The sequence below is a fragment of the Triturus cristatus genome, chromosome 8, assembly GCF_964204655.1.
Source record: "Triturus cristatus chromosome 8, aTriCri1.1, whole genome shotgun sequence".
NCBI lineage: Eukaryota > Metazoa > Chordata > Amphibia > Caudata > Salamandridae > Triturus > Triturus cristatus.
The window spans coordinates 1667207115-1667227381 of NC_140591.1; the positions used below are offsets into that span (position 1 = coordinate 1667207115).

Below are 20267 nucleotides of genomic sequence, written 5' to 3' on the forward strand. Positions count from 1 at the left end.
TGGGTTAGTGTTTTTTTTATAAGGCTAAACTAATGCTAAAACTTTTGGGGAATTAGCAAACCAACGCAAGTTGGTATCTGCATTGGTTTGTAGGGAAAAGTAACGTAAAGCAGCATGTTAATTTGCATCAAACGGGCATTACATGGGTGGCACATGGGTGTTCCTGTTCAACCACCCATGCTTTTTGATGCTAAACCATATCTAGTAACATTAGTAAACTGGGTTCAGTGCCAAAAATCAAAGCTGCTGAAAAGCAGGCGTTAAAATGAGAAATGTTTTAATTTCTCCTTGCTTTTCCGACTTTGCACGTGTGCTGCGCTGTGCAGCACATACACAAATTAGGAAAAGATTTTAAACTTGTCTAGCCAAATTATTTTGCATAGGAAGGGTCCTTCCTATACAAAACCTATAGTAGACTCAGGCACACACCCTATCACTATGGTGCTAAGGTGTGGGACTAGCGCATGGCAGCATAAATCAGCGCCGGTGCTCGGGAGGGAGGAGAGAGCCGTATCTCTGTGAAGATGGCACTCTGCTGATCTTTCCCTGTCACACAACACAACGCAGCCTCTTTGGGTGGTGCTCTGCATTGCATGACACCTTTATGAATTTGGGCCTGTGTATAAATCTGATGATAACGCCTATCCCACCTGTGGGTAATTGGGCACACAACTATACCATTGGTACATTTCAGTCTCTTACTTCTAAAGGGGCAAGAATGGGACAGAATCTAACACCTTGACTTTTTACCTTGAGATCAATGTTTTTATTGTAATATATCACATGAGTTTAACATCAATGTTACTTTCATAACATTGAACCTTAAAATTACCCTCACTTCCCCTCACTACTTCCTGCCCCTAAATGCTAAAGTTTCCCTTACTACCCTCATCTAATCCTGTTAGGCATTAAATTACGCATTTAACAGGAGTCATCCATCCCACCTGTGTCACTGCTGATCTCTCCTTGGGAGCAGGGGACACAGTCGAAGCAGCACAGCGGTTCCCCCTCTCTCGCAGCCTTCCTGTACCCTGCCATGCAGCTCTCACTGCAGATGGAGCGCGGGACCTGGGGAGGGTCAAAGAGAAATTGAAAAGAAAATAACAAGAGCGTGGAACCTTCAGAGAGGACACCTAAAGCATCAATGGACAGGATCATGGACAGAGGTGCCCAACAGGAGGAGTAGAAAGAAAGAGGATTTATTGAAAGGACCACAGAGAGCATGAGAAGTGTGCAGAAATGAGGCAAAGAAGAAATGTAAATTCAGAAAATGATAGAAACTTTAGACTTGAAGTCACACAGTTCTTTGACTCAAATGATCACAAACAGATAGAGCATTGTGCAGTAAGAGGTGCAACAGAAAGTGTCTTGAAGAGAGAGTGTGTCCAGCGAGAGGAATGGATTAACGATCACAGAGCATGCAGGAATGAGAATCCAAAACTGAGCGTTTAGTCTGATTTGGAACCTCCAGGGAGGTTATATGTAAAGAACCACTGAAAGGAAGACATTGAGCTCAAAGATGTCCCGGTATTTTGTACTACACTCAAACCCAAACAAACCCAGACTTCGCTATTCAGAAGAAACTATGCGGCCTTTTCAAAGACGAGGTGTGAAGGCTTTTATGTGAAGAACAGTCTTAGCTTGTTACATTACTCTCTATCAGTGATATACCAGCTGTTAAGAATGGACTCTCAGGCGATCTTGGAAGAAGAGAGTCTTTATTGACCGGATCCTTCAGTGCCCGCTCACAGACAAACACTCACAACATTCGAAGGCGAGCTTCATTCTCCAACGTTCTAAGGTAGGGAAATACCAAGGAGGGCAAGGAGGGGGAGGGGGGAAACGAGGGCAATAAGAGGGGAAAACGGGAAGTTACAACACACCTCCCTGCTAAAGGAGGACAAAACTAAAATGGGTGCAACAGAAAATATGTACCCCAATAATAAGGGTTGAGAAAAAGAATAAATACACAACAAAATTAATAATTGCAACAATCGAGCAGAAATATGGATACACAGAGAAAGGAAAAATTGGAAATAACTGTGCCAGAGCATAAAGAGGGAGTATCCATGCAGTTACATTTCATAGTCAGCTTGCCAAATAGGTGGTTGGCGTGGCCTCGACACCTTGGGATCCAAACCAGTGGTGGAAGAAATGTTTGATAGTCTCCACTGGGAGACGTGGAACCAATAACTCTTGAACAGCAAGCTATGTTGTCCATGCTCCAAGTGCTACCGTCTTCCAACACTACAGTATTGTTGTGTACACGTCTTATCCTTAATGGTTTTGAAAATACGGAGATCTTGGCTCTGGACACCGTGGGTTTCTTGACAACCACCCATTGACCTTCTTTCCAACTCTTGTTAGATGTACCCCATTTAGTGTCATATCTGCACTTATAATCTAGTTGGTGTTTCTCTACTTGTCTTAAAGCAGAATTTCTGTCTACCCATACAGGAGCTCCACCATTAAGCCAATTGGGTGTGAGTTTAGAACCAGGGTTCCTTCCCTTAAGAGAGATAAATGGGGACACCCCAGTGACTGCATTAGGTGTCGTGTGATAAGACCACAAGATTTTCCTAACAGCGTCTTCAACCGGTTCGTAAGTGACCAAAGCAAGTTGAATGGTGTCCTTTAACAACCTGTTGGCCCTTTCTACCAGACCATTTGCTTTGGGACAGTAAAGCGGGGATTTGAGATGTGTAATGAATAGTGTGGTCATAAACTGCTTTGTTTCGTCTGAAGTGAATGGAACACCATTGTCAGTTATTATAGTACTAGGAATGCCTTCCTTCGAGAAAGCTTCTCTCAAGAATTCCATCACTGATGTGGTAGAAATGGAGGAAACACATCTCGTTACAATCCAGTGGGAATGATAATCAATAAGAACGAACATGAATCTTTGAGAATGCCTGAGTAGGTTCAAAGGATCAATTATATCCAGACCCAACTTGTCCCAGGGCTTGTTGGGGATTGACACGGGCAAAAGAGGGGATTTCCGGACGGCCTTGGTTTTGTCACTGGTTCCACAAGCCACACAATTCTTTACTCGGTTCTCAACTATGGAGTCCATGTTGGGAAACCAATAGTCTTGTCTGATTTTGCTTTTCATCATGTTCCTACCAGGGTGACCTTCATGTGCAATTTGGATAATGCGCTCATACATGTCAGTTGGAGGAATGACTCTACTCCCCCTGTAGACAAGGTCTTTTACAATAGATAATTCCTCTCTCACAAACCAGAACTTGCGGAGGGCTTCTGGTACGTCTTTTATGGTTTCAGGCCAACCCTTACAAATTGTATTCTTAAGCAAAGAGAGATCATGGTCATCCCTTAAGGATTTTTCCCATCCTTCTTTATTGATGGCTGGAATTTCGACTGAGAGGATGGTCTCATCAGGTGGGTTATACGAAGGATTCTCATTGGTCAACGGGAGCCTTGAAAGACAATCGGCTACTAGATTTTCAGTTCCTGGCACATAGATCATGGAGTAGTTAAAGCCTTGAAGACCCAGTACCCACTTAGAAATACGTGGAGTGGCACATTCTAGACGTTTGGTAGTGAACAAAGGGAGCAGAGGTTTATGATCAGTCTTCAATGAGAATGGAATCCCCCATAAAACATATTTGAAGTGATTTATGGCCCAGTAACATGCAAGGGCTTCTTTCTCTATTGTGGAGTAGTTGAGTTCGGCATCTTTTAATGTTCTTGATGCAAATGCTATTACTTTTTCTTGACCATTTGTTCGCTGAGTAAGTGAAGCTCCCAAACCCTTCATGCTGGCATCCGTAGTCAAGGTGGTTTTTGCGTTAGGGTCAAATGCACTCAAGACAGGCGCTTTAGCAATGGCTTCCTTGATGTGCGTAAAAAGTGTTGACTCTGGTGATTCCACTCAAACGGTACTCCTTTTTCAAGTAGTTCTCTGAGGGGTTGGACTTGGTCAGCAAAGTTCTTGACAAATTTGGACATGTACTCAACCAAACCCAAGAAAGAATTAAGTTCTTCTTTATTCGTGGGAGCAGGAGCCAATTTAACAGAGTCAACCAGGTTGGACTTAGGTTTGATTCCATCACTTGAAATTGTGTGGCCTAGGTAGACAACAGACTCCACCCCAATTTTGCATTTTTCTCTTTGAGTAGTGAAACCTGCCTTGCTGAGTCTAGTCAAAACAGCTTCCAGAATTTTAGCTGGTTCAATCGTAATCATGTGGGTGACATTTTGTTTTAATCATGACATACTTTAGAGAAATGCCCCCTTTTTTTTACATTTACTACAAGTGACACTTCTCGCTGGACACTTCACATTGTTTGCCAAATGGTTAGGGTTACCACACCTGTAGCATTTAAGTCTATTCCCATTGACAAATTGCTTCGCAAAATCCGTAAGTGGGACTTTATGTTTGATGTCTCTGTTAGAGATTTTGTTTACATTACCGTCATAAACTTGCTTGACCTCAGTTGCTTCTTTTATCTCATTCATACAATATGCAATATGTTCTATACTCTTAGCAATGTCAATGCGTGTTTTAAATCTGGGGCTTCCGCCAAACGTCTTTCTTGTATTTTCTTATCACTAGTGCATCTGACAAGCTGATCCCTAATAAGAGACTCTGTCAAAGTTCCAAAATCACAAGTTGAAGTTAAAGCCCTTAATACAGATATATAATTAATGACTTTTTCGTTTTTTCCTTTAACACGCATAAAAAACTTGTGACGCTCTAGTACAATATTAATTTTTTCACCAAATTGAGCTTCCAAGTTTTTTTAAGGTTAATTGATGCACATCATGTTGAACATCTCCCTCCCCCTCAGCATCAATATTTGCATTATCGACTACCGAATCAGGCAAGTCATCAAAAATGTCTCTACCATGCTTCCCTAAATTGTGCAGGAGAACATGTTGTTTGCGTACTGCGGAAAACCTGTCACCATCAATGGCAATAAGATAAGACTCAAATTAATTTACCCATTTTTTCCATGAAATGAGGGGATCACCTGCCTCATCAAGAAATGATGTAGGTTGTGACATCGAAAACGCAGACATGACAGAAAGAGAAAGCAAAGGAGAGGAGGGCAAAAATAAATAATAATAATAAGGCAGGTAAGAAGAGAACATATAATAAGCAGAGGAAGGATGAATGATGAAAGGAAGGATTTGTAAGGAGACGGGAAGAATAATTAAGTAAGAATGCAGAGAATAAAGGGAAAGCGAGAAGAGAAAAAAAAAAAGAGTGGAATTGAAAATACCACTAATAACGAGAAGCCAACAATGATATACAATGATATACAAAGGTTGGATGAAGTCAAATCCAATGTAGCATGACGATGAGAAAATCAGAAGAAAAACATGTCAAAATGCAAATGTAAATGAAAGAATAGCAGAAGCTTTGCCTGTCAGCAATGAGGTGCCAGCAGGCTAATAACACTGTGCCAGACAAAGAATTTGCATGCAGGCAGGCAATTTCAGAGGTAACTGTGCCTGAAGAAACTGTGCCAACACACAGTTGCCAATAGAAGAGAACAGAAGCTGTGCCTGTCAGTGCTGAAGTGCCGGCAGGCTAGTAAAGCTGTGCCCGTCAGCGGAAAATGCAGGCAGGCAATAGCAGGGACGACAAACTTCCTTGTTGGGAGGAATGAGGCGTCTTGGCCGCTGAAGGGAAAGCGGGAGGAGTTTGGCCCAAGTCACATGGGAGGGGCGGGAACGTCCGCTCCACACAGAAGCATCGGGAGCCTTGAGAGGAAAAGAGCGTTCTGAGGCACCCGGAGCAGAGTTATGAAGAAAGGCCCAGGAGAGCCCCGAGAAGCTTGGCAGCAAAGATCCGTGACAGGAAGATAGGGCGGACTGTGCAAGGCAGTACTCCCAGGCGGCGTTGCGCAAAGAAGAGTGCCGCAGCAACCGAGAGTTTGTCAAAGAACTCGTAGGAACGCCAAACAACACTAGAAGTTGAAGTTACCACAAGGCTTCAACAAAGCTGTGTCGCGCTGTGGAGTGTTGAAGACAAACAGCTCACTGGGGAATGACCGATGGACACAGAACAAACCCACCGAAATTGCGGAGCTGCACACCCGAAGAAAGGTGCACTACATCCCTGTCAGAAGGTTCCCAGTGAGATGCGGGATCTCTAATATGGAGCGGACTCACCAGGGAATGAAGACCATCACCTCACCAATCTGAAACTGGATCGAACAACAGGCGGACCAACAGTGGCTGGAGAATGGGTTCTGGAGGTGAAGAACAGAAGACGACCCAGCAGGTAAGCAGGCAAAAAGAAGACTGGGGAAAGGATCCACCACCGTCCCCAGCACGGTGAGACAGCTCGTCGCCAAAATGTTAAGAAAGGACTCTCAGGCGATCTTGGAAGAAGAGAGTATTTATTGACCGGATCCTTCAGTGCCCGCTCACAGACAAACGCTCACAACATTCGAAGACGAGCTTGATTCTCCAACGTTCTAAGGTAGGGAAATACCAAGGAGGGCAAGGAGAGGGGGGGAAACGAGTGGAATAAGAGGGGAACGTGGGAAGTTACAACACCAGCGTTATATCATGTTGTGGATGGCTTTCAGAGAGGTGAATACTGGATTCTGAATCTGGTTATTCAATGTTGTGGCATGACAACACAAAAGTTGGTTTTCCATTGTGCTCACATCCCTTTCAAGAAGTGCTTGAACACCCTGTGTTCTGTTGGGTCTCCACTGAGGGAGGTAAGAGGATGAGAGCAGCATTTATCCTCTGCTAGATCCCTTCTCCCCTGTCAATGGTGGTCCCTGCAGACTCACTCATTCAGGGAATGCCAGGCTGTGCTGACACAACTCTCAGAGAACTGCTATCAGTGTGGTTAAGAATGGGAAGGGAGGCAGAAGGTACAGAGGAGTCTGGGGGTGGGAGGCAGGAAGCCATATATTATATTTCCTTGGGTGAGGAGGGAGCAATTAAGGAGAAGGTAGGGTGGGTGGCAGGGCACCTGTTTTGTTTTAATTTGGGCTGGGAATGGAGGGTGACTGCAGAAGGTGGTTGTTTGTGTTTTGGGGCACCAGGTCTTTTTTAGAATGATTGGACATTAGAGTTAGAGATTGATAGAATGCCAGGTATTTCTTTTTTTAATTTAGGTAGGAGACAGGAGGTTTGACTCGAGACAGTAAGTTGAATAGTAGGGCACAGAACTGGGGTGCAGAGGCAAGTTAGGCCATTTGTGTCAGGCTTGTCTGTGAGCCCTCTACACCTGCACAGTTAATCAGAGCAGCTGCAGATAATTTGGAGGTGTGGGGTAACATAACTCACAATTGTAGATGGAGAAGCTGTGATCTTGTGATGCTTGTGATCATTTTTAGTGTTTTTGCATGTTGATGGTTTGTGTAGCTGCTAATGGTTGATAGTTGGTTTAACAGGGAAGGTTTCTAATTTCTGCATGTATTCTGGACAAATGAGATAATGGGCTCTGTGAATAAGGAACAGGACCTTAGATATGATTTTTGTATCGAAAGTGGGTGAAGATATTGTGCTATGTGGATGCATGAAGTTTAAAAAACATACTCTCTGTCTATTGTGTACTTTACAACCAATCAATCATATGTGTACATAGTGGTGAATGTGAGGGTTGCCATGAGGAGGGATCTCGTTTGCTCCACCCTGCAGTTAGCATGGAGTAGTGACATTATTTTATATAGTAGTATTAACATATGGAGAGGGGCAGGTTGGTGCTGTAGGCCACTGACTTCAATGATTTACATTGAAAGGGATCATCAGATTCTTTACTTTTAGTGAGGTTGACAGAGGTGGTCCGATACTAACGGGTCTGAGGACCAATCAAATGGCGCACTTGGAACCTGTTCCTCCAAACACCCGAATTCTGTTTTGTATTGTTCTCATGTTGAAGAAGCTCTTGTTCAATCAATAGACGACATGGTCCATAAAATGAAGGTTTTTTTGGTTTCGCTTTCACAACCAATGCAGTTGGAGAGAAAGAATTTGGAACATGCTAGATAAGGTCTAGGTACAGCCATCCATTTGGACAACCTTTGGTCGCAATGGTCCACCATATTATAAATAGCAGAGAAGTCAAGGGCTAACAATAGTGTTATTTGCCTTTATTCAGAGATAGGAGAAATTGATCTCTGCTGTTTGCTTTGATGGGTTTAGAGCTGAAGGCTTGAACCTTGACATGTTATTGCAGAGAATTTGGGCCATTTCTTTCCTGTAATTAGGAAGGACCCAGTCCTTGATGACATGGATATTGTGGACTGCTTTGCAGGAGTGAAAGTAATCATCTGCAATACCTGTTCACCGCAACCTGTAAAACTCGGGCTGAGCAAAATTACAAACTTTGCCCTAGAAACTAAGTAGTAAACCAACGCAACACCTAGCCGGAGCCCTACAATCGAATCACTAATCTGGTACAATACCCATTGCAGTGAGCTAAAAATAATTCACTAATCCAGTAAAGTCCCCAACCCTGCACCCTAAACACTAATCACAAACCTGGTGCAACTCTTATCACTGCACCCTATAAATTACTAACATGGTGCGATAGCCATCCCTGAGCCCTAAAAACAAATTCAAAACTGGTGCAATACCCAATCCTACGTGCTTAAAACAAATTTGGAGCAATCGCCATCTCAGTGCCCTAAAAACTAATTACTAACCTGGAGCATTCCCTATCTCAGTGCCATAAAAAATAATCACTAATGCAGTAAAACACCTATCCCTGTGCCTTAAAAACAAATGATTAACTGTTAGACCCGGCACTCGTAACATAGCTAGACCTGACCCTTGCACCTCACACCAGCCCCCGAACCCACGGCCTAGCCGATTCTTCCCACCAGAACTCACACGCACCCAACCCGGACTTCCCGTCCGTGGCCTTCCTCCTTTCGGCCACACCGGGCCCGCGTGCCCACTTCATGCAACAAGATGGCCGCCCAGCCCCAGCGCGACCCTGGCCTAGAGGCGCCACTCCGGCTGGAGGACATCGCGCTCCCCTTGGGATGAGAGAGGGAGGAGCAGTTTCTATCACACCTCCGCGCTTCCCTGGGAAGGTGGGTTTCGATCGACCTGCCAGCCTCCCCGAGGGCTGGCCCCACGCCTGCTGGGTGTCTGGGACTCCTCCCGACCCGGCCCTGGAAGGATCAAAGGACAATGGCAGGAAACCCCAACAAGCGACCCCCAGGTGACAAGACCCCTGCCTGCACAGACTCCGGACATCAAAGAGGAGTCGCCCTATAACAAGGGGTGCTCTGGGACTGTCCGGCAGATTCGCCTTGGAAACACCTGAGCCCTGCTGAGTGACTCGCGGCTCCCTGAAGATCGTAAGACCTCCGAACTTGTGCTTGAGCCCTGCTGAGTGACTCGCGGCTCCCTGAAGATCGTAAGACCTCCGAACTTGTGCTTGAGCCCTGCTGAGTGACTCGCGGCTCCCTGAAGATCGTAAGACCTCCGAACTTGTGCTTGAGCCCTGCTGAGTGACTCGCGGCTCCCTGAAGATCGTAAGACCTCCGAACTTGTGCTTGAGCCCTGCTGAGTGACTCGCGGCTCCCTGAAGATCATAAGACCTCCGAACTTGTGCTTGAGCCCTGCTGAGTGACTCGCAGCTCCCGCAGACTCTCGTGGTCCCGCCGGACCCCCGACAACAAGCGTATCCCCCAGCTCGAGGATTGTGAGCTGTGCACCGGGTACGCTCCTGCATTTGATTCCTATCCCCAAAGACTGTCCCGCTACCTCCTAACCCCCCCTCCAAGACTTTGTGAGCCCGCGCTCTACTTGTATATATTTTGTCTTGCTGATCATAAAGATCCTACCACTCCGATCTGATAAAGATTTGCTCTTAAGAACTCCTCGTGTGGTGTCTCTCTGTCGTGTGGTGCCGAGTGTACGATCCTAGAAGCGAGGTTGCTCCCCTGAGGAGTCTCCCGCCAGTGGCCGGCTACAATACCCGAGGGTGGGTCACAGGGCAGTCAGGGCCCCCTCCGGGCCCCTCTGAGGTCGCCTTCTAACATTAACCCAGGGCAAAAACCAACCCTGCACACTAAAAAACAGATTACTGATCTGCTGCAATAAACATCCATGCACCCTAAAAACTAATTATTAAACAAGTACCACTCCCATTCGTAAGCCATAAAAAGTATTAACCCATCTCTGTGTTCTGAAAACAAATTTATAAACCATTGCAACACCCATCCTGGAGCCCTAAAAATGAAATACTAACGTGGTGCAATACCCTTGCCTGCTCCCTAAAAATCTAACGCAGTGAAACACCCATCCCTGTACCCTAAAACTTAATTAATATATTTATATTTTTTTAACTAAATGTTATGGGGCAGATTTATCAAGTCGTTGCATTGCCATTGTGCCAAGCAATGAGGCAAAAGTGTGCAACAACTACTAAGTTGGAATTATTGAGACACAAAGGCTACCTTGTGTGGTGTTGCGTGGCTTGATAAATCAAAAGTAACGCGATGTAGCTCAAATCATTATTTCTGTTTATTGTTCTTTTTAATTCTGTAATTCCATGGAGCTGTTCTGCTACATGTGGGGGAATATTGTGTGATACTTCTTTGTGGAATGGAACTAAGGTTTTACTGGGAGTAGCTATCATGTTTTCCCTTTTCTTCAACTATTTTTCTGACCTCTAGATCCACTTCAGAGACAATGTAGTAGTGCTCGGGGATCCCTTTCCACTGAGTCCCCAGACTCTGCCTATGTGTGAGAGGAGAAACAGGTGGACACATGTCTTGTGAGCCATGTCTTTATACTTCCTTTCTCTGCAATACACACAGCCTTTGAGACTAAGCAGTCTACTACCTCTCTTTGACTTAACAAAGAAGATTTGTCTACAGTGCATATCCCTGTTTTGAAAAAATACTTTAAACATTTTGGATTAGGTTTAATAATATTTTATGCTTTTTTTCTGGCAACATTGGGATTAAAATGTCACTTTAGCTTTTTTTAAACTTCGCTTAATACCTCCTTCTTAACTTGGAAGAAACATCATTAAGTATTGAATTTGGTTACTATATCTGTGGTGTTATTTTTTACCTTTGTTAGTGTTCAGTATTTTTTTATTTTTTTGTATGATATTCTTAGATTTTTCTTTCTATTCTATTTTTTGAACTCATAGATTGCTGCTTATTGTGTCAAAGCAGGATTCCTTGGATCCAGAATGTGGCTTTTACATGGTGCTCTTCTCTGGAAGAAAAATGAGAAAATAACATTCAATTTCAATTAATCTTTCTAATTGGATTAGCAACATGTTCAGAGAAGTATTTTGCTACTTTTTAAACTTTTCTCTACCTTCAAAAGAATACAGATGGCAATGTTTCCTCAGTACTTGAGAGTCTAATCTTGCAGGTCGTTTTCAGTTAGTGACCTAATGAGTGTCCAGACATGGTGGTTCCCCTCTGTATGAGTGTATGATCTGTTTTCCTTTTTTATTTAAAAATATGTTTTTACCCATGTTGGAAAATGGCCCTCATTGAAGGGTTACCCTAAACTTTCTCCTCCTCTTTTCTGACCTCATTTTTTTTGACCCAATAGCAAAACTTTTCTGCAAAGCAGCTCTAAAAAACATCTGCAATCTCGTGTGGCATAGTATGAGAGAGCACTTTAGTATGCACATAATGAATGCGGCCAACTCTTCCAGGGAAGTTTTTATTATTATTCAATTCTTTATCACCCCTGAAATGGTGAAAAGCACCTTTCACCCTTTGCCTGCACTCTGTGCTAGCCTATCAGATTTCTTTGATGAAAAAAAATCCCAAAACTTTACGTTCACGAGAGAAGCCAGAACACTGTAAATCGCTTTCTCAATGGAATTTAGAATACCTCCCAGAAATCGGGTATCTTTCCGCTGTCTGGAAAAAGACATTCCTGCTGCCACTCCTTAAAAAGCTTAATGCGGACCCTAATGTGCTCAGCAATTATAGGCTCATTGCATTGCTGCCTACACCTGCAAAAATCTTGAAATATTGGTAAATCACCAAATTGCATTCTTCGTGGAAGCAAGCGCTCCGCTTCATGCACTCAATTTGGCTTCTGTGCTGGATACAGCATGCACTACAGCATGGAGACGACTTTATTGGTAGTGTCAGAGTGTGTCAGTGAAACCTTGGATGGTGGTGCCTATGCCATGGTGGTGCTTCTAGACCTGTCTGCAGCATTTGATGCAGTGGCACTCTATTAAGGGCCTGATTACAATCTAGGTGGATGGGATACTCAATCGCAAAGGTGATGGATATACTGTCCGCAGTCTTGCATGTTCCATTATATCCTATGGAGCTTGTAATATGGCGGATGAGATCTCTGTCACATTTGTCAGGGAGTATCCCATCCACCAGGAACCGTAATCAGACCCTAAGCCTTCTTGGCTTTCTGGGCACTGTTCTGGCCTGGATTTGATTGTTCTTAGACGAATGCTCTCAGCGGGTCTTACTTCACTCATTTTCCTCTTCTCCCAAACCTTCAGCCTGCTGCTTTTTAACCTTTACTTGGCCCTTTTGGCCACCCTTATTGAAACCTGGGGAGTGAAGCTAGTATCTTATGCGGATGACATGTAGCTGCTTTTCTCATTCTGGAAACATTCAGAAGCAGCCTTTCTCAATTTTTAAGAGTACCTTAAAGGCATTGCCAACTGGATGGATGCCATATTTTTAAAACTGAATGCTCTTTTTGAGGCTCCCTGATATTTCCCACCCTCCTCTAGGACCCCTGGGGGCCTTCCTACCTCCCACCAGGGCAATGCGGCCATGGAGTCCATGCATGTCCCCCCTGCTCTGCCCTGGTTCTCCTCAGTTCTGACTCAGTGGCGACAGATAAACCTTTTGACATAAATGAACATTTCGCTGCCTTACATAAATTATAAGACATCTGGGATAAGAGGTCAAATGACCTTTGCAAAAAGCCTACCACTTTTGTAATGAAGGTGCAACTAGCACATTCAGGGTGAATTCCATATGTTGCTGAACTTTTTTAAGAGAAGATTGCAGTAAATAAGTAATTTGGCCCATCATGCCATGCACCGGTGCAAGTCCTCGGCATTCAAGTTACAAGACTTTTGATTTTGCCACAGCGTGTTGGTTGTAAAGACAACCAACTTGTCTCCATTGATGAAGTTAATTTGCATCATGTGGCAAGTTCTACACAGTACGCCACGAGGACTTCTGGTTAGTTCTCTGGCTCCTCTCACTCAACTATAGAAGATTCCTCTACAAGTTTTAAGCAACACCAATGTTGTTCCCACCACCCTGGCTCAGAAGGGCAGAAAATGACCTATTGTTGCTTCCAGTTACTGCTAAAAATACAAGTCGTACATTGGGTGTGAGTATACAGCTTGATACTGTTACTTCAACAACAGAGATGTTTATGGTGAACCATTTTTGGAGGTGTCTACCTGATCTCAACTGCCTACTATGGCTCCTGTTTTTCAACAGACTGCTCCTGGTTATTCTGTCAATGTTGAAGATTTTTCTTCTGATTCTTCTCACACTTCACTACATGGCGTACTTGACTGAAACACATTTATCTCATCCCTCCATAGTTTTACATTTGGATTGCAAATCTCATTACTTTTCATCCATCTTTTAGGTTGGATTTGTGACTATTTGCAAACTATCAAAACATATATTAAACATATTTCTTGCAAATTATCATAGCATGTAAATAAAGATATATACATATATATCGAAATTATAATTACAAATTGTGATAAAACCAAAATAAACATTAAAAAACACATATTTTGAAAATTATAATTATTTTACAGTACTGAAATAAATATATATCACCTCAAAAAGTAAACATCAATAATTCACAAAATTTATTATATATGTAAAAACTTCACACATTTAAACATTATTAAAATAATTATATATATATATGTATGAAATATAGATATTAATTAATACAATAAATACAATCAAAACTAACATTAACACAAAAAAAATCACACCAAAAGAAAACTAACCAATAAACATGAACAAACAAAACAAATAAAATCACACAAACAATTAAACTAACAATATCAAAGACACACATATTTTTTATCAATTTACAACTACAAAAACTACAAAAGCTGCAAGAAGAGGAGACTGCCAGGTTTTCAAATCAGAACATGAATACAAAAGGGTATATTTACATACTGCCTTCCAAAGTGAGTAAAACAAATACAGTAAAGTAAAAGACTAAAATAAAAAATTTACAATCACAAATACGCGACAATACACTCTACTGCTCCTATTTGTTAGCATTTAGGGCCTCATTACAATGGCAGAAGGACCGCCACTGACTTGCTGTCGGTGCTGGTCCCTCCGCCACCGCCATGCAGTTTTCCACCAGACATATTATGATGGCGGGGTGAAGACCGACCACCATGGTCCAGATGGGCGGATCAAATCCGACCACCTGTTAGACCAACTGATAGTCCCTGCCAGGCAACCGCCGTAGGGATTATCATATCCCTTTCCCCCGGTCATTCTGCGATGGTCAACCCGCCACAAAATGGCTGGCAAAAACAGATTTGAGGGCCCATAGCTAGTCCCACTTAATCGCTGGGGTAAGAACATGTACCCTGGGGGACACCTATGCTGCCCCCCTACATATCCTGCACCATTTGGCAGGCACCACATGTTGCCTGCCATGTAGTGCAAGGATATGTCTGCACTCTATTTTTTGAATTGTGGCAGGGGCTGCTGACGGCATCCCTGAATGTAAGTACAGTACAGAAAACAAGTAAAATAATTATGTATGTCAATCACAAATGTATTAAACATTTTAAAAGTCTAAAGGGCTTATTATGAATTTGGCGATCTCGAGACCGCCGCACTCGTGGTGACAGTCCGAACTCTCAGACAGCCACCAGCCCACCACAAGACCACTGGTACTGCCAGGATACTGGTCCCTGCGGTGTGCAGAGTGGGTAGGAATGGAGGCAGTGCTGAGCCCGACATCGCCAGCCATATTACAACTTGCCTTTCTGCACCCTTTTCAAACCACCATGAAAAAGCTAGCAGTAAGGCTAGGCATCCTTGCCCTTTCTGCAATGTGACTGGGGGCACATGTTGTTCTCTCTTACGCCTACGCTGCCCTGCATGCAGTGTGGGGCATGAATGACGTGATGCATTGCAGCAGTGTGCACACGATCATGCAGGCACTCCTGGGCTGCAGCATTGGCTTCAGGCTCACTCAGTGTGCTGAAGCATGCATACAGTGCATGACCGTGGTCAGTACACATCTGGCCCGGCAGTCCAGTCTTAATGCGGCGGTCTTAAGGGCACTGGCATTGCGGTCTTGGGGTGTATGCTGGACCGCTGAAGTTGTAATAAGGCCCATGTTCTTTATATTAGTACACCATTCTCAGACATAATGACCGAAAGAGCAAGATACATCACAGAAAGGAAAGAAATTATTATCTCACATGAGCTATACTTACATCAAGGACATTATCAATTGCACACATAAAAACGATTACTCCAATGTTTGCTTTGGGAGTGCCACTACAAAAGATGACGTTGTAACTTATGTAAGAGAAGACAACCCCCAAAATGTGATAGAAATAGAAGTAAGGCAACAAATGACAAGATAGATGAGAGGCAAGCACTAGATCCAAATGGCTCACAATGAAACTACTAAAAGATATACACTCTGAAGTTCCTAGATTCATCACAGGCCAGCTACCAACTATAGGCAACTTAAAACGCTTATGATACCCCTCCCTGCCCTAAAATATATAAAAACATGCACACTTAACTACCACTCATGAAGAGCCCTTCCTCTTACATAACAACCTGAACAATGAATAACAAATCCGAATATTTTCTACAGCAGATAACTTATTAAAACTAAGCTAATGTCAAACATGCATGGGACTTTCAAAATGTGCCCAAAACCATTCAATCAGACATAAACTATACATGGTAAATATCAGAACACAAGTACACCATTCATATTAGCACTACTACCTAATAAATAAAATAGCATTTACTGCATACTATTAAACCACATTAAAATTAAAACAAAAAACTATTGCCCACATAAAAAATTAAAAGATTTTGAACAAGTCATCATTCACACCATTTTAAAACATGACCAAAACACGCCCCAACGAAGCTAATACATCTGTGTACATCAGCCAGAAATATATAAAATTACACTTAAAAAAGAAATTGATGACTAAAAGTTATCTTTTCATTATTTAAAAACGTTTATCAAATCAGCCACAAACCTCAAATCACAAGTACTATTAAAATGTATGAAAACACATAAGATATAATTTAACAAAATTAAAATCATAAAATTTCCATCATTCATAAAATACAATATTTCCATACCAAAATGAAGATGAAGAACCTAAATATAACTTATTATTCTGTAGCTGCAAATCCTCCTCTACATCCATGTACTCAAAAAGTGTAATCCACCAGAAATGGAAAAATAAATTCTAAAAAGCCCCAAAAAAGCAAATATAAAACTAGTCCAATGAAGATCCATCAAGAACCATAACAACCTGAAAAAGAGGTTAACAAATGAAATACTCCTGGAAACCTGGAAACTGAAAGTATAAAAGTAAAAAAAAAAAGTAAAAAAATATTGGTTTACTAGAAACAAAACTGATTCCCTTTAAAAAAATAAAATCTAAAATCTAAATGCCCATAGGACGCCTTGGTCATTTAAAAGAGGATAGCCAGCCACAAAAAAACAGTAACTGCAAACTTAGCATATGCATCACACTTAATCAACACAAAGCACACAACTTAACATTACAATACATGATATACCTATACATTACCTAACAAATTCTATGTAAACTTATCCCAAAACACTGTTGAATATAACTACAAAAAATACTATTTAATCAACCCAAAATCCTCAAAACAGGCAAAAAAGTTTAAATGGTCTTCTCTGTTCCGATGAACAGCAGCAACTTCCAGCTTCTTAATTCCAGGAAAATGGACACAAAAAGAACCAAATAGACTACTAATTTAAAGGAAGTAGGAAGAAAAATGGAAACTTAATAAAACCAAACAAGGGAATCATTAGAAATGTAATGTAGACATGTTTAACACAATGTAAAAAGAGATTTTTTTAAATGTAAAGCATGTAAAACAGTATTCTAAAAAATATGTTGAAAAATGTAAAGTATACAATAAATAGTACTATACAAAATACTATTATTGAATATATACTAACAAAAGGTATATATTTTGTTTCATAATATATACTGGGAACAAAAACATTAATGTTACAAAATAAATTTAACAGTGAAAAGAATTACAGAAAAATATAAAACATACAAGAGTGTTTAAGTATAATTTATATATTGTATTTAATACCACGTTTGTATTAAAATATTATTTATATTTCACTTGAAAATGTTTTTCTATGTGTACAAATACATCTGTTAAAAATGTAAATATATATATATAAAATAAATATGAAAAAATACAAATACAAATTGCAAACTGTGTTATGCACCTTTATTATGATTACATATGTAATCATAAATTATGTATATAGAAAGTGCACAACCAACTCATATATGAACTATTTCTGAGAAATGCTTGGATATTTCTTAAATTACATTACCTACTCCTACTTTTACAAAACCATTTTAACAAAGTTATTGCACACTATCTGAGTACATTTACTACTCCCACTCCAATCTAAACTATTTTGGGGAAGATGTAGGCAAATAAAGGAGTTACATTTACAATTCCCACTCCAATCCATAATATTTTGGGAATTGTGTTGGATAGAAAAGTATAATTTTTTGACACAATATTGGGTATCAAAATAGTTTTTATTCAATATTTTGTCCAAGCCTTGTTCTGGCTTTAGCGCATTAGGTGGTGGTAGTATTATATTGTGTATTGTCAATCCCTAGTCTGACAATACATTTCCATCAATGTCAGTATAGTGTGACCTACAATCTCCTCTAACATTAAGTCTAGTGTTATGAGAAACCCAGAACCTTCACCTGACATCCTGTATGTATGTTGAGTATGTGTACATATGCACTATGCGAGTAGTAAAGGTGTTAGTGATACTCTGCGTGTGTATGAGTTTGAGCACTGAAGCCAGTGAGATCCATTTTGGAAGATTTTGGAACCCCTAATTCAATGCGGGCCAAAACAGAGAATAAAGATTCCCCAGACAGCAGAAGCATATTTCCATTTGTGTAGTTGGATGATGGAGAACCAGACATAGAAGTTAGCAGGATGAGACAGGGTTACACTCAAATGTTCCATGAAGTCTTTGTTAGCAAATGACTGCATAACAGTTCTTCCTGACCACTATCATATAGGTGATGGTAAGGATAAGGGGCAGGATCACCCACAGTGATGCAGCATTCTGAACCAGCAAAGACAGAAAGGCAAGCCAACAAGCCTTCGGCAGTTAATATTGCACTGAGTCTACCAGGGAAGCAGCACCACTAGACTGTTATCTACCACTGATCCAGCATCCAAAAGAGGTAGCTATTTGCACACCACATTTGAATTATTAAGCATTTCTATGCCTGCTGCCTAGTCTTCTAACTGGTAATAGCAACATCAACAGTCACCTAGGTGCCAGGAATCAGACCACACTAAAAGTAAAAACCCTTCCCATAGAAAACATTAGACACAGTGGACCAGATGTATGAAAATTGTTTTCACAAAAAGAGTTTGAAAATTGCACACCAACTTTATGTGACTGGAATAGAATTTTGTGAGCCAACCAATTCACTAATAGATCAGTTCACAAAAATCCCATTTACAATCCAACCCATCTCATTACTCTTCCGGAGTTAGTCTGCAAATTGTGGCTTACTCTCACAGGTGGACATCAAAGGTATGGTGGCCCCCTTGGGTCAGCAAACCATCTCATTTATGCTAGCTTTACACACAGCTAACACAAACCTTTCAGACACTCACCCCAGCACAGATCTGGGTTGAATCCATAATCATTCTTTAGCTCACTCCGCCACCACAATTCAGACCCAGCCATATGCAAATCATTATTGACCCTATTCGTCATGGGAACAGTCCAGCCCAAACTGCCATGCCAGGTCTTTCCTGGACCGAAAACAAGCATCCTGGGACCAATTTCAGGGTAACACGCCTAGCCAGGCTAGCTGTAATCCAGAGGCAAAGTGAGCAAGGAACACACGTCTGGGCATACCCTGCCAACTTGGAGCGAACAAAGCTCACAAATAGAGATGATGGATGGAGTGCTGAAACTTTTCAGACACTCACCACCAGTCACAGATCTTGGTTGAATCCAACATCGTTCTTTAGCTCACTTTGCCACCCCAGTTCAGACCCAGCCATATGCAAATCAGTCTTGACCCTGTTCCTCATGGGAACAGTCTAGCCCAAACTGCCAAGCCAGGTCTTCCTTAGACCGGAAACAAGCATCCTGGGGCCGGTGTCGGAGTAACATCCCTCATTAGCCAGGGTAGCTTGAATCCAGTGGCAAAGTGAGCTAAGGACCCATGTCTGGGCATACCCTGCCACATTAGGACGAACAAAGCTATAGCAAAGAGATAATTGATGGAGTGCTGAAACTTTTCAGACACTCACCCCCAGTCACAGATCTGGGTTGAATCCATCATCGTTCTTTTGCTCACCATGCCACCCAAGTTTAGACCCAGTCATATGCAAATCAGTTTTGACCCTGTTCTTCATGGGAACAGTACAGCCCAAATTACCAAGTAAGGTCTTCCCTGGACCAGAAACAAGCATCCTGGGACAGGTTTAAGTGTAACACCACTCATCATCCATTTTGTAATGTGATATCCATTACATAACGAGTTTTGTACATTTCAAAACATAGCAACCATGCTAAATGAGAAAAATGAAAGCACCTGCTGTGATTGGCTGCAAGGCTGTTGGCAGCACGGCATACAGGCCCACAGGTCCTGGGATCCAGTGCCTGGTGTCCAGCAGCACCGGAAGCAATCCTAGTGCCTGGAGGTGAAGGATGTTCTGGCCTGGTGAAGTTGTGAGCCTGGAGGGTTATTTTGCTAGGTAACTTCTTAGGCAATATATAAAGAGAGAGACCAGGAGCGCATCTAGGTCCATCATATGTGCTCCTAATGCGTCTAACCCTATGAAAAAGGGTAAGTTCCCCAAAAAACCACATACTCCTTTTTCATAAACGTCTTAAGCAAACCAATAGTTGACTGGACACATTTTAACTACTACTTGTCCCCATAATGAGTAGCCTGGAAAGTCAAAACTGATTTTATTTTAAGATAAACATGCCCTGCTTTCTCTGTTCCTCTTGCTGTCCTTTGCAGCCTG

General features: G+C 41.9%; 1 protein-coding gene across 1 annotated transcript in view; it reads right to left on the reverse strand.

Annotated features, from left to right (window-relative positions):
• The window catches only part of LOC146808533 (extracellular calcium-sensing receptor-like), a 51747-nt gene that overhangs the window by 12838 nt on the left and 18642 nt on the right, over positions 1-20267 (reverse strand). Inside the window, exon 5 of the mRNA XM_085623984.1 lies at positions 945-1068. Within this exon, the coding sequence (XP_085480110.1) occupies positions 945-1068 (124 nt within the window). The remainder of the gene's footprint in view (positions 1-944; positions 1069-20267) is intronic.